Source organism: Penaeus vannamei, chromosome 42, assembly GCF_042767895.1.
Source record: "Penaeus vannamei isolate JL-2024 chromosome 42, ASM4276789v1, whole genome shotgun sequence".
In the NCBI taxonomy this organism is placed as follows: domain Eukaryota; kingdom Metazoa; phylum Arthropoda; class Malacostraca; order Decapoda; family Penaeidae; genus Penaeus; species Penaeus vannamei.
The window spans coordinates 12,443,125-12,462,203 of NC_091590.1; the positions used below are offsets into that span (position 1 = coordinate 12,443,125).

The 19,079-nt window shown below is 56.8% G+C and overlaps 1 protein-coding gene across 1 annotated transcript; it reads right to left on the bottom strand.

Annotated features, from left to right (window-relative positions):
* Positions 1-258: 258 nt before the first annotated feature.
* LOC138860651 (proteoglycan 4-like) lies at positions 259-12,342 on the bottom strand. The gene is made up of 19 exons (XM_070118659.1): positions 12,326-12,342; positions 11,754-11,926; positions 10,960-11,133; positions 10,573-10,724; positions 8,986-9,258; positions 8,191-8,631; positions 7,888-8,115; positions 7,531-7,731; positions 7,267-7,464; positions 6,838-7,137; positions 6,548-6,783; positions 6,111-6,405; positions 5,532-5,861; positions 4,954-5,345; positions 4,049-4,832; positions 3,608-3,736; positions 2,043-2,285; positions 957-1,205; positions 259-432 (listed from the first exon to the last, which is right to left on the bottom strand). The coding sequence occupies exons 1-19, from the start codon at positions 12,340-12,342 to the stop codon at positions 259-261; spliced, it is 4,989 nt and encodes a 1,662-aa protein (XP_069974760.1).
* Between the last annotated feature and the right edge of the window lie 6,737 nt (positions 12,343-19,079).

The following is a 19,079-nucleotide window of genomic DNA, read 5'->3' on the forward strand; positions in this document are numbered from 1 at the left end:
GGGAACGGCGGCCTGCTGCTGGGTGGTGGTGGTCTCCTCCTCGGGAGTGACGGAAACGGCGGCCTGCTGCTGGGTGGTGGTGGTCTCCTCCTCGTCCTCCTCCTCGGGAGTGCCGAGGACGGCGGCCTGCTGCTGGGTGGTGATGGTCTCCTCCTCGGGAGTGACGGGGACGGCGACCTTCTGGGCCTACTCCTCGGGAGTGACTGGAACGGCGGCCTGCTGGGTCTCCTCCTCGGGAGTGACGAGGACGGCTGCCTGTTACTGAGTGGTGGTGGTCTCCTCCTCGGGAGTGATGGGGACGGCGACCTGCTGCTGGGTGGTGGTGGTCTCCTCCTCGGGAGTGACGGGGACGGCGACCTGCTGCTGGGTAGTGGTGGTCTCCTCCTCGGGAGTGACGGGGACGGCGGCCTGCTGCTGGGTGGTGATGGTCTCCTCCTCGGGAGTGACGGGGATGGCGACCTGCTGGGTCTCCTCCTCGGGAGTGACGGGTTGGCGGCCTGCTGGGTCTCCTCGGGAATGACGGGGACGGCGGCCTACTGCTGGGTGGTGGTGGTCTCCTCCTCGGGAGTGACGGGAACGACAGCTTGCTGGGTCTCCTCGGGAGTGACGGGAACGACGGCCTGCTGGGTCTCCTCGGGAGTGACGGGGACGCTGGGTGGTGGTGGTCTCTCCTCGTCCTCCTCCTCGGGAGTGACGGGGACGGCGGCCTGCTGCTGGGTGGTGGTGGTCTCCTCGTCCTCCTCGGGAGTGACGGGGACGGCGGCCTGCTGCTGGGTGGTGGTGGTCTCCTCCTCGGAAGTGGCGGGAACGGCGGCCTGCTGCTGGGTGGTGGTGGTCTCCTCCTCGTCCTCCTCCTCGGGAGTGACGGGGACGGCGACCTGCTGGGTCTCCTCCTCGGGAGTGACGGGAACGGCGGCCTGCTGGGTCTCCTCCTCGGGAGTGACGGGGACGGCGGCCTGCTGCTGGGTGGTGGTGGTCTCCTCCTCGGGAGTGACGGGGACGGCGGCCTGCTGGGTCTCCTCCTCGGCAGTGACGGGGATGGCGACCTGCTGGGTCTCCTCCTCGGGAGTGACGGGAACGGCGGCCTGCTGGGCCTCCTCGGGAGTGACGGGGACGGCGGCCTGCTGCTGGGTGGTGGTGGTCTCCTCCTCGTCCTCCTCAGGAGTGACGGGGACGGCAGCCTGTTGCTGGGTGGTGGTGGTCTCCTCTTCGGGAGTTACAGGGACGGCGGCTTGATGCTAGGTGGTGGTGGTCTTTTCCTCGGGAGTGACGGGGACGGCGGCCTGCTGGGTCTCCTCCTCGGGAGTGACGGGGACAGCGGCTTGATGCTAGGTGGTGGTGGTCTCCTCCTTGGGAGTGACGGGGACGGCGGCCTGCTGGGTCTCCTCCTCGGGAGTGACGGGAACGGCGGCCTGTTGCTGGGTGGTGGTGGTCTTTTCCTCGGGAGTGACGGGGACGGCGGCTTGATGCTAGGTGGTGGTGGTCTTTTCCTCGGGAGTGACGGGGACGGCGGCCTGCTGGGTCTCCTCCTCGGGAGTGACGGGGACGGCGGCTTGATGCTAGGTGGTGGTGGTCTCCTCCTTGGGAGTGACGGGGACGGCGGCCTGCTGGGTCTCCTCCTCGGGAGTGACGGGGACGGCGGCCTGATGGGTCTCTTCCTCGGGAGTGACGGGGACGGCGGCCTGCTGGGTCTCCTCCTCGGGAGTGACGGGAACGGCGGCCTGTTGCTGGGTGGTGGTGGTCTTTTCCTCGGGAGTGACGGGGACGGCGGCTTGATGCTACGGGGTGGTGGTCTTTTCCTCGGGAGTGACGGGGACGGCGGCCTGCTGGGTCTCCTCCTCGGGAGTGACAGGGACGGCGGCTTGATGCTAGGTGGTGGTGGTCTTTTCCTCGGGAGTAACGGGGACGGCGGCCTGCTGGGTCTCCTCCTCGGAAGTGACGGGGACGGCGGCCTGCTGCTGGGTGGTGGTGGTCTTTTCCTCGGGAGTGACGGGGACGGCGGCTTGCTGGGTCTCCTCCTTGGGAGTGACGGGGACGGCGGCCTGCTGCTGGGTGGTGGTGGTCTCCTCCTCGGGAGTGACGGGGACGGCGACCTGCTGGGTCTCCTCCTCAGGAGTGACGAGGACGGCGGCCTCTTGCTGGGTGGTGGTGGACTCCTCTTCGTCCTCCTCCTCGGGAGTGCCGAGGACGGCGGCCTGCTGCTGGGTGGTGAGGGTCTCCTCTTCGGGAGTGACGGGGACGGCGACTTGCTGGGTCTCCTCCTCGGGAGTGACGGGAACGGCGGCCTGCTGGGTCTCCTCGGGAGTGACGGCCTGCTGCTGGGTGGTGGTGGTCTCCTCCTCGTCCTCCTCGGGAGTGACGGGGTGGGCGGCCTGCTGCTGGGTGGTGGTGGTCTCCTCCTCGTCCTCCTCGGGAGTGACGGGGACGGCGGCCTGCTGCTGGGTGGTGGTGGTCTCCTCCTCGTCCTCCTCGGGAGTGACGGGGACGGCGGCCTGCTGCTGGGTGGTGGTGGTCTCCTCCTCGTCCTCCTCGGGAGTGACGGGGACGGCGGCCTGCTGCTGGGTGGTGGTGGTCTCCTCCTCGGGAGTGACGGGAACGACGGCTTGCTGGGTCTCCTCCTCGGGAGTGACGGGGACGGCGGCCTGCTGCTGGGTGGTCTCCTCCTCGTCCTCCTCGGGAGTGACGGGGACGGCGACCTGCTGGGTCTCCTCCTCGGGAGTGACGGGGACGGCGGCCTGATGGGTCTCTTCCTCGGGAGTGACGGGAACGGCGGCCTGCTGGGTCTCCTCCTCGGGAGTGACGGGGACGGCGGCCTGCTGCTGGGTGGTGGTGGTCTCCTCCTCGTCCTCCTCGGGAGTGACGGGGACGGCGGCCTGCTGCTGGGTGGTGGTGGTCTCCTCCTCGGGAGTGACGGGAACGACGGCTTGCTGGGTCTCCTCCTCGGGAGTGACGGGGACGGCGGCCTGCTGCTGGGTGGTCTCCTCCTCGTCCTCCTCGGGAGTGACGGGGACGGCGACCTGCTGGGTCTCCTCCTCGGGAGTGACGGGGACGGCGGCCTGATGGGTCTCTTCCTCGGGAGTGACGGGAACGGCGGCCTGCTGGGTCTCCTCCTCGGGAGTGACGGGGACGGCGGCCTGCTGCTGGGTGGTGGTGGTCTCCTCCTCGTCTTCCTTCTCGGGAGTGACGGGGACGGCGGCCTGCTGCTGGGTGGTGGTGGTCTCCTCCTCGTCTTCCTCCTCGGGAGTGACGGGAACGGCGGCCTGCTGCTGGGTGGTGGTGGTCTCCTCCTCGGGAGTGACGGGGACGGCGGCCTGCTGGGTCTCCTCCTCGGGAGTGGCGGGATCGGCGGCCTGCTACTGGGTGGTGGTGGTCTCCTGCCACCGTCCACACATCCTGAGCACAACTAGGGCCCTAGCACGCCACTCCACTCCACCGCCACCGTCCACACATCCTGAGCACAACTAGGGCCCTAGCACGCCACTCCACTCCACCGCCACCGTCCACACATCCTGAGCACAACTAGGGCCCTAGCACGCCACTCCACTACACCACCACCGTCCACACATCCTGAGCACAACTAGGGCCCTAGCACGCCACTCCACTCCACCTCGGGAGTGACGGGGACGGCGGCCTCCTGGGTCTCCTTGGGAGTGACGGTGACGGCGGCCTGCTGCTGGGTGGTGGTGGTCTCCTCGTCCTCCTCGGGAGTGACGGGGACGGCGACCTGCTGGGTCTCCTCCTCGGGAGTGACGGGAACGGCGGCCTGCTGCTGGATGGTGGTGGTCTCCTCCTCGGGAGTGACGGGGACGGCGGCCTGCTGCTGGGTGGTGGTGGTCTCCTCGTCCTCCTCGGGAGTGACGGGGACGGCGACCTGCTGGGTCTCCTCCTCGGGAGTGACGGGGAAGGCGGCCTGCTGCTGGATGGTGGTGGTCTCCTCGGGAGTGACGGTGACGGCGGCCTGCTGCTGGGTGGTGGTGGTCTCCTCCTCGGGAGTGACGGGGACGGCGGCCTGCTGCTGGATGGTGGTGGTCTCCTCCTCGGGAGTGACGGTGACGGCGGCCTGCTGCTGGGTGGTGGTGGTCTCCTCCTCGGGAGTGACGGGGACGGCGACCTGCTGGGTCTCCTCGGGAGTGACAGGGACGGCGACCTGCTGGGTCTCCTCCTCGGGAGTGACGGGGACGGCGGCCTTCTGCTGGATGGTGGTGGTCTCCTCCTCGGGAGTGACGGGGACGGCGACCTGCTGGGTCTCCTCGGGAGTGACGAGGACGGCGACCTGCTGCTGGGTAGTGGTGGTCTCCTCCTCGGGAGTGACGGGGACGGCGACCTGCTGGGTCTCCTCCTCGGGAGTGACGGGAACGGCGGCCTGCTGTTGGGTGGTGGTGGTCTCCTCCTCGGGAGTGACGGGGACGGCGACCTGCTGGGTCTCCTCCTCGGGAGTGACGGGTTGGTGGCCTGCTGGATCTCCTCGGGAGTGACGGGGACGGCGGTTTGCTGCTGAGTGGTGGTGGTCTCTTCCTCGGGAGTGACGGGGACGGCGGCCTACTGCTGGGTGGTGGTGGTCTCCTCCTCGGGAGTGACGGGAACGACGACTTGCTGGGTCTCCTTCTCGGGAGTAACGGGAACGACGGCTTGCTGGGTCTCCTCGGGAGTGACGGGGACGGCGGCCTGCTGCTGGGTGGTGGTGGTCTCCTCGTCCTCCTCGGGAGTGACGGGGACGGCGGCCTGCTGCTGGGTGGTGGTGGTCTCCTCCTCGGAAGTGGCGGGGACGGCGGCCTGCTACTCTCCTTCTCGTCCTCCTCGGGAGTGACGGGGACGGCGACCTGCTGGGTCTCCTCCTCGGGAGTGACGGGAACGGCGGCCTGCTGGGTCTCCTCCTCGGGAGTGACGGGGACGGCGGCCTGCTGCTGGGTGCTGGTGGTCTCCTCCTCGGGAGTGACGGGGACGGCGGCCTGCTGGGTCTCCTCCTCGGGAGTGACGGGGATGGCGACCTGCTGGGTCTCCTCCTCGGGAGTGACGGGAACGGCGGCCTCCTGGGTCTCCTCGGAAGTGACGGGGACGGCGGCCTGCTGCTGGGTGGTGGTGGTCTCCTCCTCGTCCTCTTCCTCGGGAGTGACGGGGACGGCGGCCTGCTGCTGGGTGGTGGTTGGCTCCTCCTCGTCCTCCTTCTCGGGAGTGACTGGGACGGCGGCCTGCTGCTGGGTGGTGGTGGTCTCCTCCTCGTCCTCCTCCTCGGGAGTGACGGGAACGGCAGCCTGCTGCTGGGTGGTGGTGGTCTCCTCCTCGTCCTCCTCCTCGGGAGTGACGGGGACGGCGGCCTGCTGCTGGGTGGTGGTGGTCTCCTCCTCCTACTCCTCCTCGGGAGTGACGGGAACGGCAGCCTGCTGCTGGGTGGTGGTGGTCTCGTCCTCCTCCTCGGGAGTGACGGGGACGGCGACCTGCTGCTGGGTGGTGGTGGTCTCCTCCTCGGGAGTGACGGGGACGGCGGCTTGCTGCTGGGTGGTGGTGGTCTCCTCGTCCTCCTCGGGAGTGACGGGGACGGCGACCTGCTGGGTCTCCTCCTCGGGAGTGACGGGGACGGCGACCTGCTGGGTCTCCCCGAGAGTGATGGGGACGGCGGCCTGCTGGGTCTCCTCGGGAGTGACGGGGACGGCGACCTGCTGGGTCTCCTCCTCGGGAGTGACGGGAACGGCGGACTGCTGGTTCTTCTCCTCGGGAGTGACGGGGACGGCGGCCTGCTGGGTCTCCTCCTCGGGAGTGACGGGAACGGCGGCCTGCTGGGCCTCCTCCTCGGGAATGACGGGGACGGCGGCCTGCTGCTGGGTGGTGGTGGTCTCCTCCTCGGGAGTGACGGGGACGGCGGCCTGCTGGGTCTCCTCCTCGGGAGTGACGGTGACGGCGGCCTGCTGCTGGGTGGTGGTGGTCTCTTCGTCCTCCTTGGGAGTGACGGGGACGGCGACCTGCTGGGTCTCCTCCTCGGGAGTGACGGGGACAGCGGCCTGCTACTAGATGGTGGTGGTCTCTTCCTCGGGAGTGACGGGGACGGCGACCTGCTGGGTCTCCTCGGGAGTGACGGGGACGGCGGCCTGCTGGGTCTCCTCCTCGGGAGTGACGGGGACAGCGGCCTGCTGCTGGGTGGTGGTGGTCTCCTCGTCCTCCTCGGGAGTGACGGGGACGGCGACCTGCTGGTTCTTCCTCGGGAGTGACGGGGACGGCGGCCTGCTACTGGATGGTGGTGGTCTCCTCCTCGGGAATGACGGGAACGGCGGCCTGCTGGGTCTCCTCCTCGGGAGTGACGGGGACAGCGGCCTGCTGCTGGGTGGTGGTGGTCTCCTTGGGAGTGATGGGGACGGCGATCTGCTGGGTCTCCTCGGGAACGGCGGCCTGCTGCTGGGTGGTGGTGGTCTCCTCCTCGGGAGTGACGGGGACGGCGGCCTGCTGCTGGGTGGTGGTGGTCTCCTCCTCGTCCTCCTCGGGAGTGACGGGGACGGCGGCCTGCTGCTGGGTGGTGGTGGTCTCCTCCTCGGGAGTGACGGGAACGACGGCTTACTGGGTCTCCTCCTCGGGAGTGACGGGGACGGCGGCTTGCTGGGTCTCCTCCTCGGGAGTGACGGGGACGGCGACTTGCTGGGTCTCCTCCTCGGGAGTGACGGGGACGGCGGCCTGCTGAGTCTCCTCCTCGGGAGTGATGGGAACGGCAGCCTGCTGCTGGGTGGTGGTGGTCTCCTCCTCGTCCTCCTCGGGAGTGACGGGGACGGCGGCCTGCTGTTGGGTGGTGGTGGTCTCCTCCTCGGGAGTGACGGGAACGACGGCTTACTGAGTCTCCTCCTCGGGAGTGACGGGGACGGCGGCTTGCTGGGTCTCTTCCTCGGGAGTGACAGGAACGGCGGCCTGCTGCTGGGTGGTGGTGGTCTCCTCGTCCTCCTCGGGAGTGACGGGGACGGCGACCTGCTGGGTCTTCTCCTCGGGAGTGACGGGGACGGCGGCCTGCTGGGTCTCCTCCTCGGGAGTGACGGGGACGGCGGCCTGCTGCTGGGTGGTGGTGGTCTCCTCCTCGTCTTCCTCCTCGGGAGTGACGGGAACGGCGGAATGCTGGGTCTCCTCCTCGGGAGTGACGGGGACGGCGACCTGCTGGGTCTCCTCCTCGGGATTGGCGGGATCGGCGGGCTGCTACTGGGTGGTGGTGGTCTCCTCCTCGGGAGTGACGGGGACGGCGGCCTGCTACTGGGTGGTGGAGGTCTCCTCCTCGGGAGTGACGGGGACGGCGACCTGCTGGGTCTCCTCCTCGGGAATGACGGGAACGGCGGCCTGCTGGGTCTCCTGCTGCTGGGTGGTGGTGGTCTCCTCGTCCTCCTCGGGAGAGACGGGGACGGCGACCTGCTGGGTCTCCTCCTCGGGAGTGACGGGGACGGCGACCTGTTGGGTCTTCTCCTCGGGAGTGACGGGGACGGCGACCTGCTGGGTCTTCTCCTCGGGAGTGACGGGGACGGCGGCCTGCTACTGGATGGTGGTGGTCTCCTCCTCGGGAGTGACGGTGACGGCGACCTGTTGCTGGGTGGTGGTGGTCTCCTCCTCGGGAGTGACGGGGACGGCGACCTGCTGGGTCTCCTCCTCGGGAATGACGGGAACGGCGGCCTGCTGGGTCTCCTCCTCGGGAGTGACGGGGACAGCGGCCTGCTGGGTCTCTTCCTCGGGAGTGACGGGGACGGCGGCCTGCTGCTGGGTGGTGGTGGTCTTCTCGGGAGTGACGGGGACGGTGGCCTGCTGGGTCTCCTCCTCGGGAGTGACGGGGACGGCGGCCTGCTGCTGGATGGTGGTGGTCTCCTCCTCGGGAGTGACGGGGACGGCGGCCTGCTGCTGGGTGTTGGTGGTCTCCTCCTCGGGAGTGACGGGGACGGCGACCTGCTGCTGGGTGGTGGTGGTTTCCTCCTCGGGAGTGACGGGGACAGCGGCCTGCCGGGTCTCTTTCTCAGGAGTGACGGGGACGGCGGCCTTCTGCTGGATGGTGGTAGTCTCCTCCTCGGGAGTGACGGGGACGGCGGCTTTCTGCTGGATGGTGGTAGTCTCCTCCTCGGGAGTGACGGGGACGGCGGCCTTCTGCTGGATGGTGGTAGTCTCCTCCTCGGGAGTGACGGGGAAGGCGGCCTGCTGCTAGGTGGTGGTGGTCTCCTCCTCGTCCTCCTCGGGAGAGACGGGGACGGCGGCCTGCTGCTGGGTGGTGGTGGTCTCCTCCTCGGGAGTGACGGGAACGACGGCTTGCTGGGTCTCCTCCTCGGGAGTGACGGGGACGGCGGCCTGCTGCTGGGTGGTGGCGGTCTCCTCCTCGTCCTCCTCGGGAGTGACGGGGACGGCGACCTGCTGGGTCTCCTCCTTGGGAGTGACGGGAACGGCGGACTGCTGGGTCTTCTCCTCGGGAGTGACGGGGACGGCGGCCTGCTGGGTCTCTTCCTCGGGAGTGACGGGAACGGCGGCCTGCTGGGTCTTCTCCTCGGGAGTGACGGGGACGGCGGCCTGCTGCTGGGTGGTGGTGGTCTCCTCCTCGTCCTCCTCGGGAGTGACGGGGATGGCGGCTTGCTGCTGGGTGGTGGTGGTCTTCTCCTCGTCCTCCTCCTCGGGAGTGACGGGGACGGCGGCCTGCCGGGTCTCTTCCTCGGGAGTGACGGGGACGGCGGCCTGCTGCTGGGTGGTGGTGGTCTCCTCCTCGGGAGTGACGGGGACGGCGGCCTGCTGGGTCTCCTCCTCGGGAGTGACGGGGATGGCGACCTGCTGGGTCTCCTCCTCGGGAGTGACGGGAACGGCGGCCTCCTGGGTCTCCTCGGAAGTGACGGGGACGGCGGCCTGCTGCTGGGTGGTGGTGGTCTCCTCCTCGTCCTCCTCCTCGGGAGTGACGGGGACGGCGGCCTGCTGTTGGGTGGTGGTGGTCTCCTCGTCCTCCTCCTCGGGAGTGACGGGGACGATGGCTTACCGGATCTCTTCCTCGGGAGTGACGGGGACGGCGGCCTGCTGCTGGGTGGTGGTGGTCTCCTCCTCGTCCTCCTCGGGAGTGACGGGGACGGCGGCCTGCTGCTGGGTGGTGGTGGTCTCCTCCTCGGGAGTGACGGGAACGACGGCTTGCTGGGTCTCCTCGGGAATGACGGGGACGGCGGCCTGCTGCTGGGTGGTGGTGGTCTCCTCCTCGTTCTCCTCCTCGGGAGTGACGGGGACGGCGGCCTGCTGCTGGGTGGTGGTGGTCTCCTCGCGAGTGACGGGGACGGCGGCCCGCTGCTGGGTGGTGATCTTCTCGTCCTTCTCGGGAGTGAATATATATATATATATATATATATATATATATATATATATATATATATATATATATATATAGTTTTGGAATGAGTAGAAAGAGAATGGTTAATGGTTAAGATAAATGTGCTAGACATCTGAGGTCATATAGCACTATAGGAAGGTATAGTAAAGGGGGATGTCAGGTGATAGTTGCTATGTGTCAACTATCTAGTGTGGTGTTGAAAGGTTGAAGATGAGGGAAAAGGTTATGGTGGTTTAGGTAAGGGAGTTAGATCAAGTGAAGGATTTTTATGTGTCTGATTTTTATGTGTCTGAGGAAGGACAGAAGCTGTAGGATTCTGTAAGGATGTCTGACATGTTGGGAGATCGGTGAAGACAGGATGGGTGTGAAAAGGCAGAGGTACGTGCTGTATTAAAGCGTGGACAGGACAAGAAAATGTGTGGGACTGAAAGAGGGACGTTACATAGAGGACATAGGAGCGGGTCTGAGCGTGACATTAGATAGGCGAGTGTGGTCAATACGTAAGCGTGCGAGGGCCGTCTCCCAACGTCTGTTTTTGTGAAATGGAGCTGACCAAGAGGAGATTGATGGTTTCACGGTATGTAATTTATTGTTGTGGAGTCTTGACCAAAAAGATTGCCATCAGATATACAAGAAGGTTTTAAAGTGGGGGTAGTAATCCGTAGCTGGAATATGTGAGAAGCGTTGTTGAGGTGATGTGGACATTGCGGCACAGCGTGCAAGAGTATCTGCCTGTTCATTGCCAGGGATTCCAATATAGCTGGGTACCCAGCAAAATCTGACAGATTTGTGACGTGTGGATAGATAGAACAACCAGTTCTGGATCTTACAGACAAGGGGATTGGTCGAGTGCATAGACTTTATGAGGGTTAAAGAGTTACGGAAGTCAGTGAAAATACTAAAAGAGGAAGAGGAGGATGAGTATATGCGTCTTAAGGCAAAAAGGAGAGCATATAGTTCTGTAGTAAGGACACTAGATTCAGGAGGGAGGGTGTATTTGAAAGTGCAATTTGGGAATGTTACTGCGAACCCAGCTCCTGAGATGGATTTGGAACCGTCAGTGTAAACATGAATGCTGGAGGAATGAATGGAGACATGGTCAAGGAAATGAGTGAGAAGGATAGAGGGGGGAATATCTGATTTTGGTGGGTCAGGGAAAACTGAGGAGCAAATACAGGGGTTAGGTATAAGCCATGGAGGAATGGAATGGACAGAAAGTGGGAGAGGTCGGAGGTGAGGAAAGGGGGAATGGGAGTGGAGGGTATCCATGCGTATGGGGAGAGGAGTTGGTAAACGTGCAGAAGAGGTAAAGGTATGAAGCAAGGGAAGGTGCCAAGAGCTAAACGGAGACCGCTGTGGTGGATTTTATCAAGATGAGCAAGAAGAGAGGTTGAGGCAAAGGAGTAGATATGGCATCCATAATCTAGAGTGGAGAGAATCAAGGTAACATGAAGATGGAGGAGAGTTTTGAGATCTGAGCCCCAGGAGATGTGTGAAAGAGTTTGTAAGATTCGGATGCGGCGTTGAGCTTTTTCTTTGATGTACAAGATATGGTCTCGCCAGGACAATTTGGAATCAAATATAACGCCTAGTAATTTGCCAGAAGAACGGTATTGGAGTGGAGCGTTATATAAGAAGTGGGGGTTTGGGGACCGTACGTGAGCGAGAGAAAAGGATGGGGAAAGATTTGGAGGTAGAGAAGCGAAAGCCATGGTTGGTGGCCCTAGAAGTTACAGATGTTATTGCAGATTGTAGGAACTGACAGAGATCTGGTATAGATGTGCCAGATGCATAGATGGTTAAGTAATCAACATATAGTGATGTTCGGGCTCCTGGTGGTAGGACTGAGACTATGTCATTTACAGCAAGAAGGAATAGAGTGGTACTAAGCACACTTCCTTGTGGGACGCCTTCGAATTGAGGAAAGGATGATGACGTGGAAGAGGCAATTTTGACCTGGAAAGTACGTTTAGAAAGGAAAGATTTAATGAAAATGCCCATGTTTCCATGTAAAGCTAAGGAGGACAATTGTTGGAGGATATGGTATCGCCATGTGGTATCATATGCTTTTTCTAGATCAAAGAATATGGCTAATACGGATTCATGGCGTGCAAATGCCGATGTAATGTATGTCTCGAAATGGGCAAGTGGGTCTGCTGTACTTCGGGCACGTCGGAAACCAAACTGGGAAGGGGAAAGGAGATTATGAGATTGAAGGTACCACATTAAACGGAAGTTAACCATTCGTTCTAGTAGTTTGCACAAGCAGCTAGTTAGAGCTATGGGGCGGTAATCTTGGGGTAGGGTACCTGATTTATTGGGTTTTAAGAAATGTAGGATAAGAGCACCTCGCCAATGAGAAGGAAAATTTCCTGACGTCCATATGTGGTTGAAAATAGTTAAAAGGAAGGATAGGAAGATGGGAGGTGTCGGAGCATACGATAGTGAATACCATCAGAGCCTTCATGAGTGTTGCGGCACGACTGTAATGTAGCGTTGAGTCCAGAAAAAAAAGGAGCATTATAGGACTCATCAGAGGATAGGGTGAAGGTAATAGGGGTGCGTTCCTTGATGTCTTTAATGGAAGAAAAGTGTAGGGAAAGGTGAGAGCCAATACTGACCTGGCTGAAATAGTTGCCTAGGGGCCGGTTTCTCAAAAGAGCCTTAAGTTAAGGCGCGCTGGAGGCCTTAACCGTCCTGCGGCGACCTAAGTTAAGGCCTGTCAAAGGCGCCGTATCTCGGACGTAGCTTCGTATGCACAAACGTTTTTTTAAGGCGCCTTATCCCTACCTTAAGTCCCGCAGCGCCGCAAATCACTTCAGGCGTCGGATCTTCGGTGGCCAATCACAGCTGCCGTTTTAGGCGGTTCTTAGGTTATCTTGACCAATCACAAGCCGTAAATGCCAATCAGCTGATTTCGTAAACACAACGCTGTGTCCAGCCCGTGGCATGATATAACTTTTTAACAAAACTGGTATTATTGAAAACGCAACCCCACACCTAATTTAAAGAATCTGAGCTTACCCAGTGGTAGTACACATCATTCTAAGAATATGCCTCTATACCATTTTCTGCGCAATTTGATAATAACGGTGTTACAGAGGGTATAAAATTTACGATTTCCAGGAGCCGCAGTAAGCTTACGCCTCCTACGCCGCGACAAATGACAAAAAATCGTTAAGAGTGACGGAAAATCAGACAGATTTGTAGCGGATGACGTGGCCAAGGGAAATCATATGAGCCAATTAGATTCGAGCGTGAACGTGATGTGAACATCGACTCTCAGTAGAACCAATCAGATATGGAATAGGTCATCACGTGGCAAAAGAAATGTCAATATACTATATTTGCTAGTATTCTACCGATATATCTCGAAATTACCCCCCAAATTAACTAATATGCATCATGCTCTCCCCAGCTATCGGGATCGATATCGTAGTTATACTTCGTTTGCGAAGGAAATAAGCGCTAGATTCGCTCGGAACACGACGAAAGCTATTACAAAATTACTCTATTCACTCAAAAAACGGTGTGTGGTTCCATCTATCGTGAAAAGCAAATCACAGTTATGTTGGAATACTACACTTGTTGCCTTATCTAGTAGTCCACAATTGGTTTAAGTACACCTAATGACACTATAATTGAGTAAATTACAAATTCTAATGTTGTATTAATTGCTCTAGGGCCGTAACTCGCTAAGGCTGCTTTCCCCCTGCCTTAACCGAGGGCGCCTTAACTCGCGCCAATATTTTGGGTTCCTTGCTCTGTGCATGGGTCGTAAGATCGTGGCCGTAAGTTAAAGCGCCTTAAGGAGATATGGTGCCTTAACGCGTTTGAGAATCCGGCCCCAGTTCATTAGCTACTTCGACAGGCTCAGAGATGAGAATATCTCGAATATGGAGGACGGGTGCATGATAGGGAGGATGTTTGCCTGATGGTTTATGGATCCGTCGCCAAACAGCTGAAATAGATGTAGATGTAATTGAGGAAACATGATTTTGCCAGCTATTTGTTTTGCTGTTTCTAATTGTACGGCGAAGATGGGCAGATGCTCTTTTAAAGGAAATAAGGGCTGATAGCTGGGGAGGGGTGCCTCGTTTGTAGCGATAGCCGTTCCAGGCTGCTCGTTTTAAGCGAAGCGCTTTGGTGCAATCAGAATTCCACATTTAGAGGTATAAGGTCTTAAAGTTCGAGGAATGACTGTATAGGCAGTTCTTAGGATCGTGGTTGTAAAACAATGTAGCATATCTGAAATGGACGGTAAGGGGGGTGGAGGGATAGGTGTAGTAGAGAGTGAAGTGAAAGTATGCCAGTCAGCTCTATCAAAGCACCAGCGTGGAGGATTAGGAAGTGGTATATATGAAGTAGGAGAAAGGAGTATTGGGAAGTGGTCACTATAGGGGAAGTGGTCTAGAATTGACCAATGGAAATCTAAATGTCAAGTAGGAGAGCATAGAGAGAGGTCAAGGCATGAAAAGGATTGTGTGCGCATGCCAAAGTGTGGGGCGATCTGAATTAAGAATAATTAGGGTATTTGTGGAGAGGAAGCGTTCTAGAGATCGGCCTCGGGAGTTGGTGGTAGAGTTGGCGGCAGTTGAAATCTACAACTAGGAGGAAAGGTGGTTGGAGTTGGGAAATTAGAGTTTCAAAGGCAGTAAAGTCAATGGGATGGGATGGGGAGAAGTAGACTGAAATCACTGTGATCCAGCGGCGAAGAAAGATGCGAATAGCTGTGCACAGGACAGAAGTTTGTATGGGAGGTATGACATAAGGTGTTTTATGATGGATAAGTATAGATGAGACATAAAGGGAGTGTGGGAAAGAGATAAAATGGTAATTGGGAATTGGAATAGGAGGGTGTGTGAGGAAAGTCTCACAGAGGTAGATAATAGATGGATTATAAGAAGCAAGGATATGACGTACGTCTGGTCTATGAGAGCGGAAACCGCGAATATTCCAATGTAGGAGAGCTATTTCTTAGTTGATTTACGAATGATAACGCAAGTACGTGTTGGGGAATTTGAAGGGGAAGGAGCTAGGGCATTGTTGTGACATGAGCGATTCTCGTGTGTATCCGGGAGGGAGTGCAAAGGATAGAGGGGATGGAGGGAGGGAGAATGTGCCTATAGTTGGGGTTGAAGGGGGTGGGTTGTGTTGGGATGGAGTAGATGTGGGGGGAGTATTAGTGTTAAGAGGATGGATATCGGAAGGATGGATAGTTTGAGTTGAAGGGGATGTGTTGTCTTGGGAGGAATTAGGAGGAAGGGGTGTAGGGGTGCTGTGAGTAAGAGGGGGATGGATATCAGGAGGATGGGTATTGGGAGAATAGATATCGCTGGTGAACGGAATTGAGGGGGTTAGGTTGTGTTGAGAGGGAGTAGGAGGAAGGGGTGTACGAGGGGGATGGATATCAGGAGGATGGGTGTTTGGAGTATGGATATCAGTGATGGACGGGATTGAGGGGGTTAAGTTGTGTTGAGAGGGAGTAGGAGGAAGGGGTGTAGGGGGAATATTAGTAGGAGAGGTATGAATATCGGCAACCACTTCAAGTGTGGAAGGAGCATGAGTTATGGGATCTTCTGTCTTAAGCATATAACTTTGGATGTTATTTAATGTTTCTGCAGTGGAATTGGTTGGAGAGTTTGGTGAGAAGTTAATTGTTTCTGCAGTGGAGTTGGTTGGGGAGTTTTGTGGGATAAAGGTTTTCTTATGAGGGTGGAAGAGGAGACTGGTGTCTCAGGAATAAAGGTGAAGGTAGGTGGAGGTGATTGTGCTGTAGGGGAAGAAGGGTTAGAACGTTTAGTCTGTCTACTGCGGGTAGTGTGGGGAGGGAGAGGGGGTGGTGTTGGGGCTGTAGTTGAGATAGGAGCTGTGGTTAAGATTGGGGTGTCTGGGTTTGGAGTGGTAAAAGATTTAGTCTGAGGGGGGGGGGTAGAATGTAGTAGTGATTGGGGCTGTAGTTGAGATTGGAGCTGTGGTTGAGATTAGGGTGTCTGGGTTTAGAGTGGCAAAGGAATTGGTCTGAGGGAGGTAGAATGGAGAAGTGGAAATTGGGACTTCTTGGGGTGGAGGAGGAGGGGCTGAGCGAACAGTTACTAGATTATGGAGTATGAGAGAAACCTTGTCGACGTGCTTCTTGTCTGGCTTCACGTAAAGTGAGACCATTTTTGTATCTGAGAGTTGCTACCTCAGATTCAAACTTATAAGTGGGACAGCCTCTATAAAATACATTATGGGGGCCGCCGCAGTTAGCACATGTTCGTGTTTGTGCTGAGCAGTTTGATCGATTATGACCAGGTTGGGCACATATGGGGCATCGGTCTGTGGAACGGCAATGTTTGGCAGGATGTCCAAAGCGCCAACAGTTTTGACATTGACGGGGAGGGGGTTGGTATGGTCGAACAGGGAGGGATTGTACACCGATGTAGATTCGTAAGGGAAGGCCATGTGTACGGAAGGTAATTTTAACAATGTTGGTCGGATTCTTTCGTTGACCTGTAGGAGGAATGGTGTAGCAATGTACTGATTTCACACCTTGGTCTTTGAGGCATCCTAATAAGTCTTCTCCACAGTCTGACCAATCTTTGGTATCGACTGGGCAGTTTGCTGGGGAGAGAGAGAGACAGTTCCGGTACAGGTATTAAGGGTTGGATGAGGTTCTGCAGGAATGGGGTTGCCAGAATGATCAGTTAAATTCAGTTTCTGATCTGACTGTTACAAGACGGGTGCAATCGCGTCTGGTATAGAAAGGGACTCTACCTACTTGTTTTTGGTGGCATTGTTGAAAGAGAAGAGTGTTGCCTGAGTAAGGAGCTGTAGAAGGATCACGAAAATTCGGTCCCATTTAGCTGGGCTAAACAGAGTATTTAAGATATCTGTAGGGTTGGTGGTGGTGGATGGTCGGGGACGTGTGGAAGAGGGAGTATTACGGAATGATGGAGAAAAGGCTGTGAGGCAGTAATAAGGGAGGATTGGTTGCTTGATGAAAGTTGCGGGTGTAGAGTTGATGAATTTGAGGAATTTGGGTGGGTAGGAATGTCTTCTTGAGATTGATTCTCTACTTGGGTGGGTAATGCACTAGTAGGCATTGAAGAGTGGGTAGTAGTTTCAGTGTTCGGAGCCGTGGTCAAAGGAGAGCCTGGGTTGGGGCTATTTGATAAAGGGGCTAGCCTCATTACCTCTAATAAAGGGATTACATTTTCATTATTGGTCATGGGGAACCTGGATTATATAAAAGGCATCAACTGGTCCACCTCCATCGCTAGTGAAAGGTAAGGGCTAGATAAGTCGGGAGTACCGTGCCCATAGTTCCCGCAAGCCGTTCAGGACTGGCACAAGGTCAGCCTTTCATCCTCTCAGCACGGCTCTCAAAACTTATGAAGTAGATAGTAGAAGGGTTTGGAGAAGGGATGGAAACAGAAAGTTGGAGGGGGAAAAGACCATGCAAAATTAGTTGAGTCGAGGGCTGAGGCCCTAGGCAGGGGAGATCCCTGCATTGGGTCTCAGTCTCCGTCTTCTAAGCCCCCCCACGACAACAACGGGCAAGGGATTGGGCGGGAGTAGAAAGAGAAAAACCTCTTGGCTCTGCTTCACATACAGTGAAGCCTAGTTTAAATATGAGAACTGCTACCTCACATTGGAGCTTGTAGGCAGGGCAAGCTCTTATAAAATATATTATGGGAGCCACCACAACTGGCACATGTACATGATTGTGCAAAGCAGTTTGAACGGTCATGACTAGGTTGGGCATATAGAGGACAGCAAGCTGTGTAGCGACAGTGTTTCGCTGAGTGTCCAAAGCAACAATAGTTCTGAGACTGTAGAGATGGCAATCCACTTCATTGAGATCATGTCTACTAAAACTAATTTTAGCAATATTGGTGTAGTATTGATGCTGGCTTCTGGGAGGAATGGTGTAGCACTGTACTGCCACTGCACCATAGTTAACAAGGCAGGCAAGTAGATAATTTTCACAGTTTGTCCAGTCCTTGTCATAAACAGGACAATCAGTCAGGGAGATGGAGACAGTTCCAGTACACGTAATAAGGGAGGATCACTGAGAATCGATCCCACTTGGGCCAAAAAGAGTACTCAAAAGGTTTGCTGACGTGGAAGCAGTAGAAGGACGAGGGCGGGCGGAAGATGCTGTGGTGTGGAGTGAAGTAGTACTGTGGGGAGGAGGACAAGAAGGATGATGAGTAGTAATGAAGGGGGAGGATGTAGACAATGAAGAAGATTGTAGATGGAGTGGATAATGTTCGGAGAGAGGAAGGGATGCATTCTGAAGGTTTAGTAATGACCTGGGTGGATAGTTTGGAATAGACAGAGTTAGTAAACATCAAGAAGGAAGTGTTAGTATCAGTGGTCGGAGTCGTGGTCAAAGGAAAGGCAGGGGTCGCGAACCCATTGAAATCATACTTAGATAGGCAAGTTGATGAAGGAGTGTCTTAATGCCCCTAATAAGGGTAAAAAACCTTCATTACTGGCCATGGTAAGCCTGAAATAAATGGGGAAAAGAAATGGTATAACCCATAGGGTCCCCATAAGAGGTAAGGAGTAGACGATTAATCAAGGGAATACTATGGCTCCTTGAGGCCATTCAGGACTGACCCAAAGCCAGCCTTTCAGTCCTTTCAGCACTGCTGTCACACCTTAGAAAGTCGACAGCAGGGGATGAAGAGAAGGAAAAGGAGAGAGGTAGAAGAAAAGACCATGCAAAATAGTTGAGGTGAGAGCTGAGGTCCAAGGTAGGGGTGATCCTGTATGTTGGACCTCAGTCTGCATCCTCAATTTTCCCCCATGACAACAATGAGCAAGAGATAGGGGGGGATATAGTACTGGTACATTGCCAAAAACAAATGCATGTACCCACCTCTCCTTTTACAACTTCGTAACACCATTGACAGGAAGATTTAAAATTACAGTCAACCTTGTGACTACTAAGATGACTGGAGTTAAATATGTCCAAGGTTTATATAGAACATTCTGTGGATATCAGTAAGTTAAGAGAATCTTTCACTGTCTAGCCAGAATCCTTGGTGTAGTGTATTTGTAGGGACACACACATGCACATTCTATTGTGTATGTGTGTGTGGAAGTATCTGATAAAAATCTGTATTGGACTACTTCCAGTTCTGGGTTAGTACAGCTAACATAAAATACATTTTTAAAGTCAGTAACATAATTGACACTGCCTGTACTTTGGGAAGCTTTCTAGTTGTGCTTTTTGGAGATATTTACATTAACCCATCAGCGACGGGTAAAAATTTTGTCAAGTTTACGTATGCGCTGGCTTGTTGGCGCGCACTGGCAGTTTCCCCTGTTTGTGCCCGGCTCGATCGGTAGTTTGCGAGCGACATATAGCACCTAAAAGCTTTTATTTTTCTAAAATTTATAAAAATATTAAAATTTTGAAGGTTTACCTTCACTTTAGGTGCCATTGCCTAAAATCTTTACCATATAAATAAAGCCGCTACTAGTGGAGAAAAACAACCTCCGTCCGACGAGCCAGTAGCGCGGAAATGGACATGGCATGATGCCCGCGGCGTTTGGTCCACAACAGCCATGGCATGTACGTACGTGACACCCGGCGCCAATGGGTTAAGTATTGAAAGAAAATAAAAAAGTATGTGTGCATCCGTGTGTGTGTGTGCGTGTGCGGTGCGTGTGTGTGTGTGTGTGTGTGTGCATATACTTGTGGTTACTTACTGACTTCATCATAGAGGCACATATGAGTTTATTGCAACACCAAAATTATCAGGAATATAAAAGAGAGACC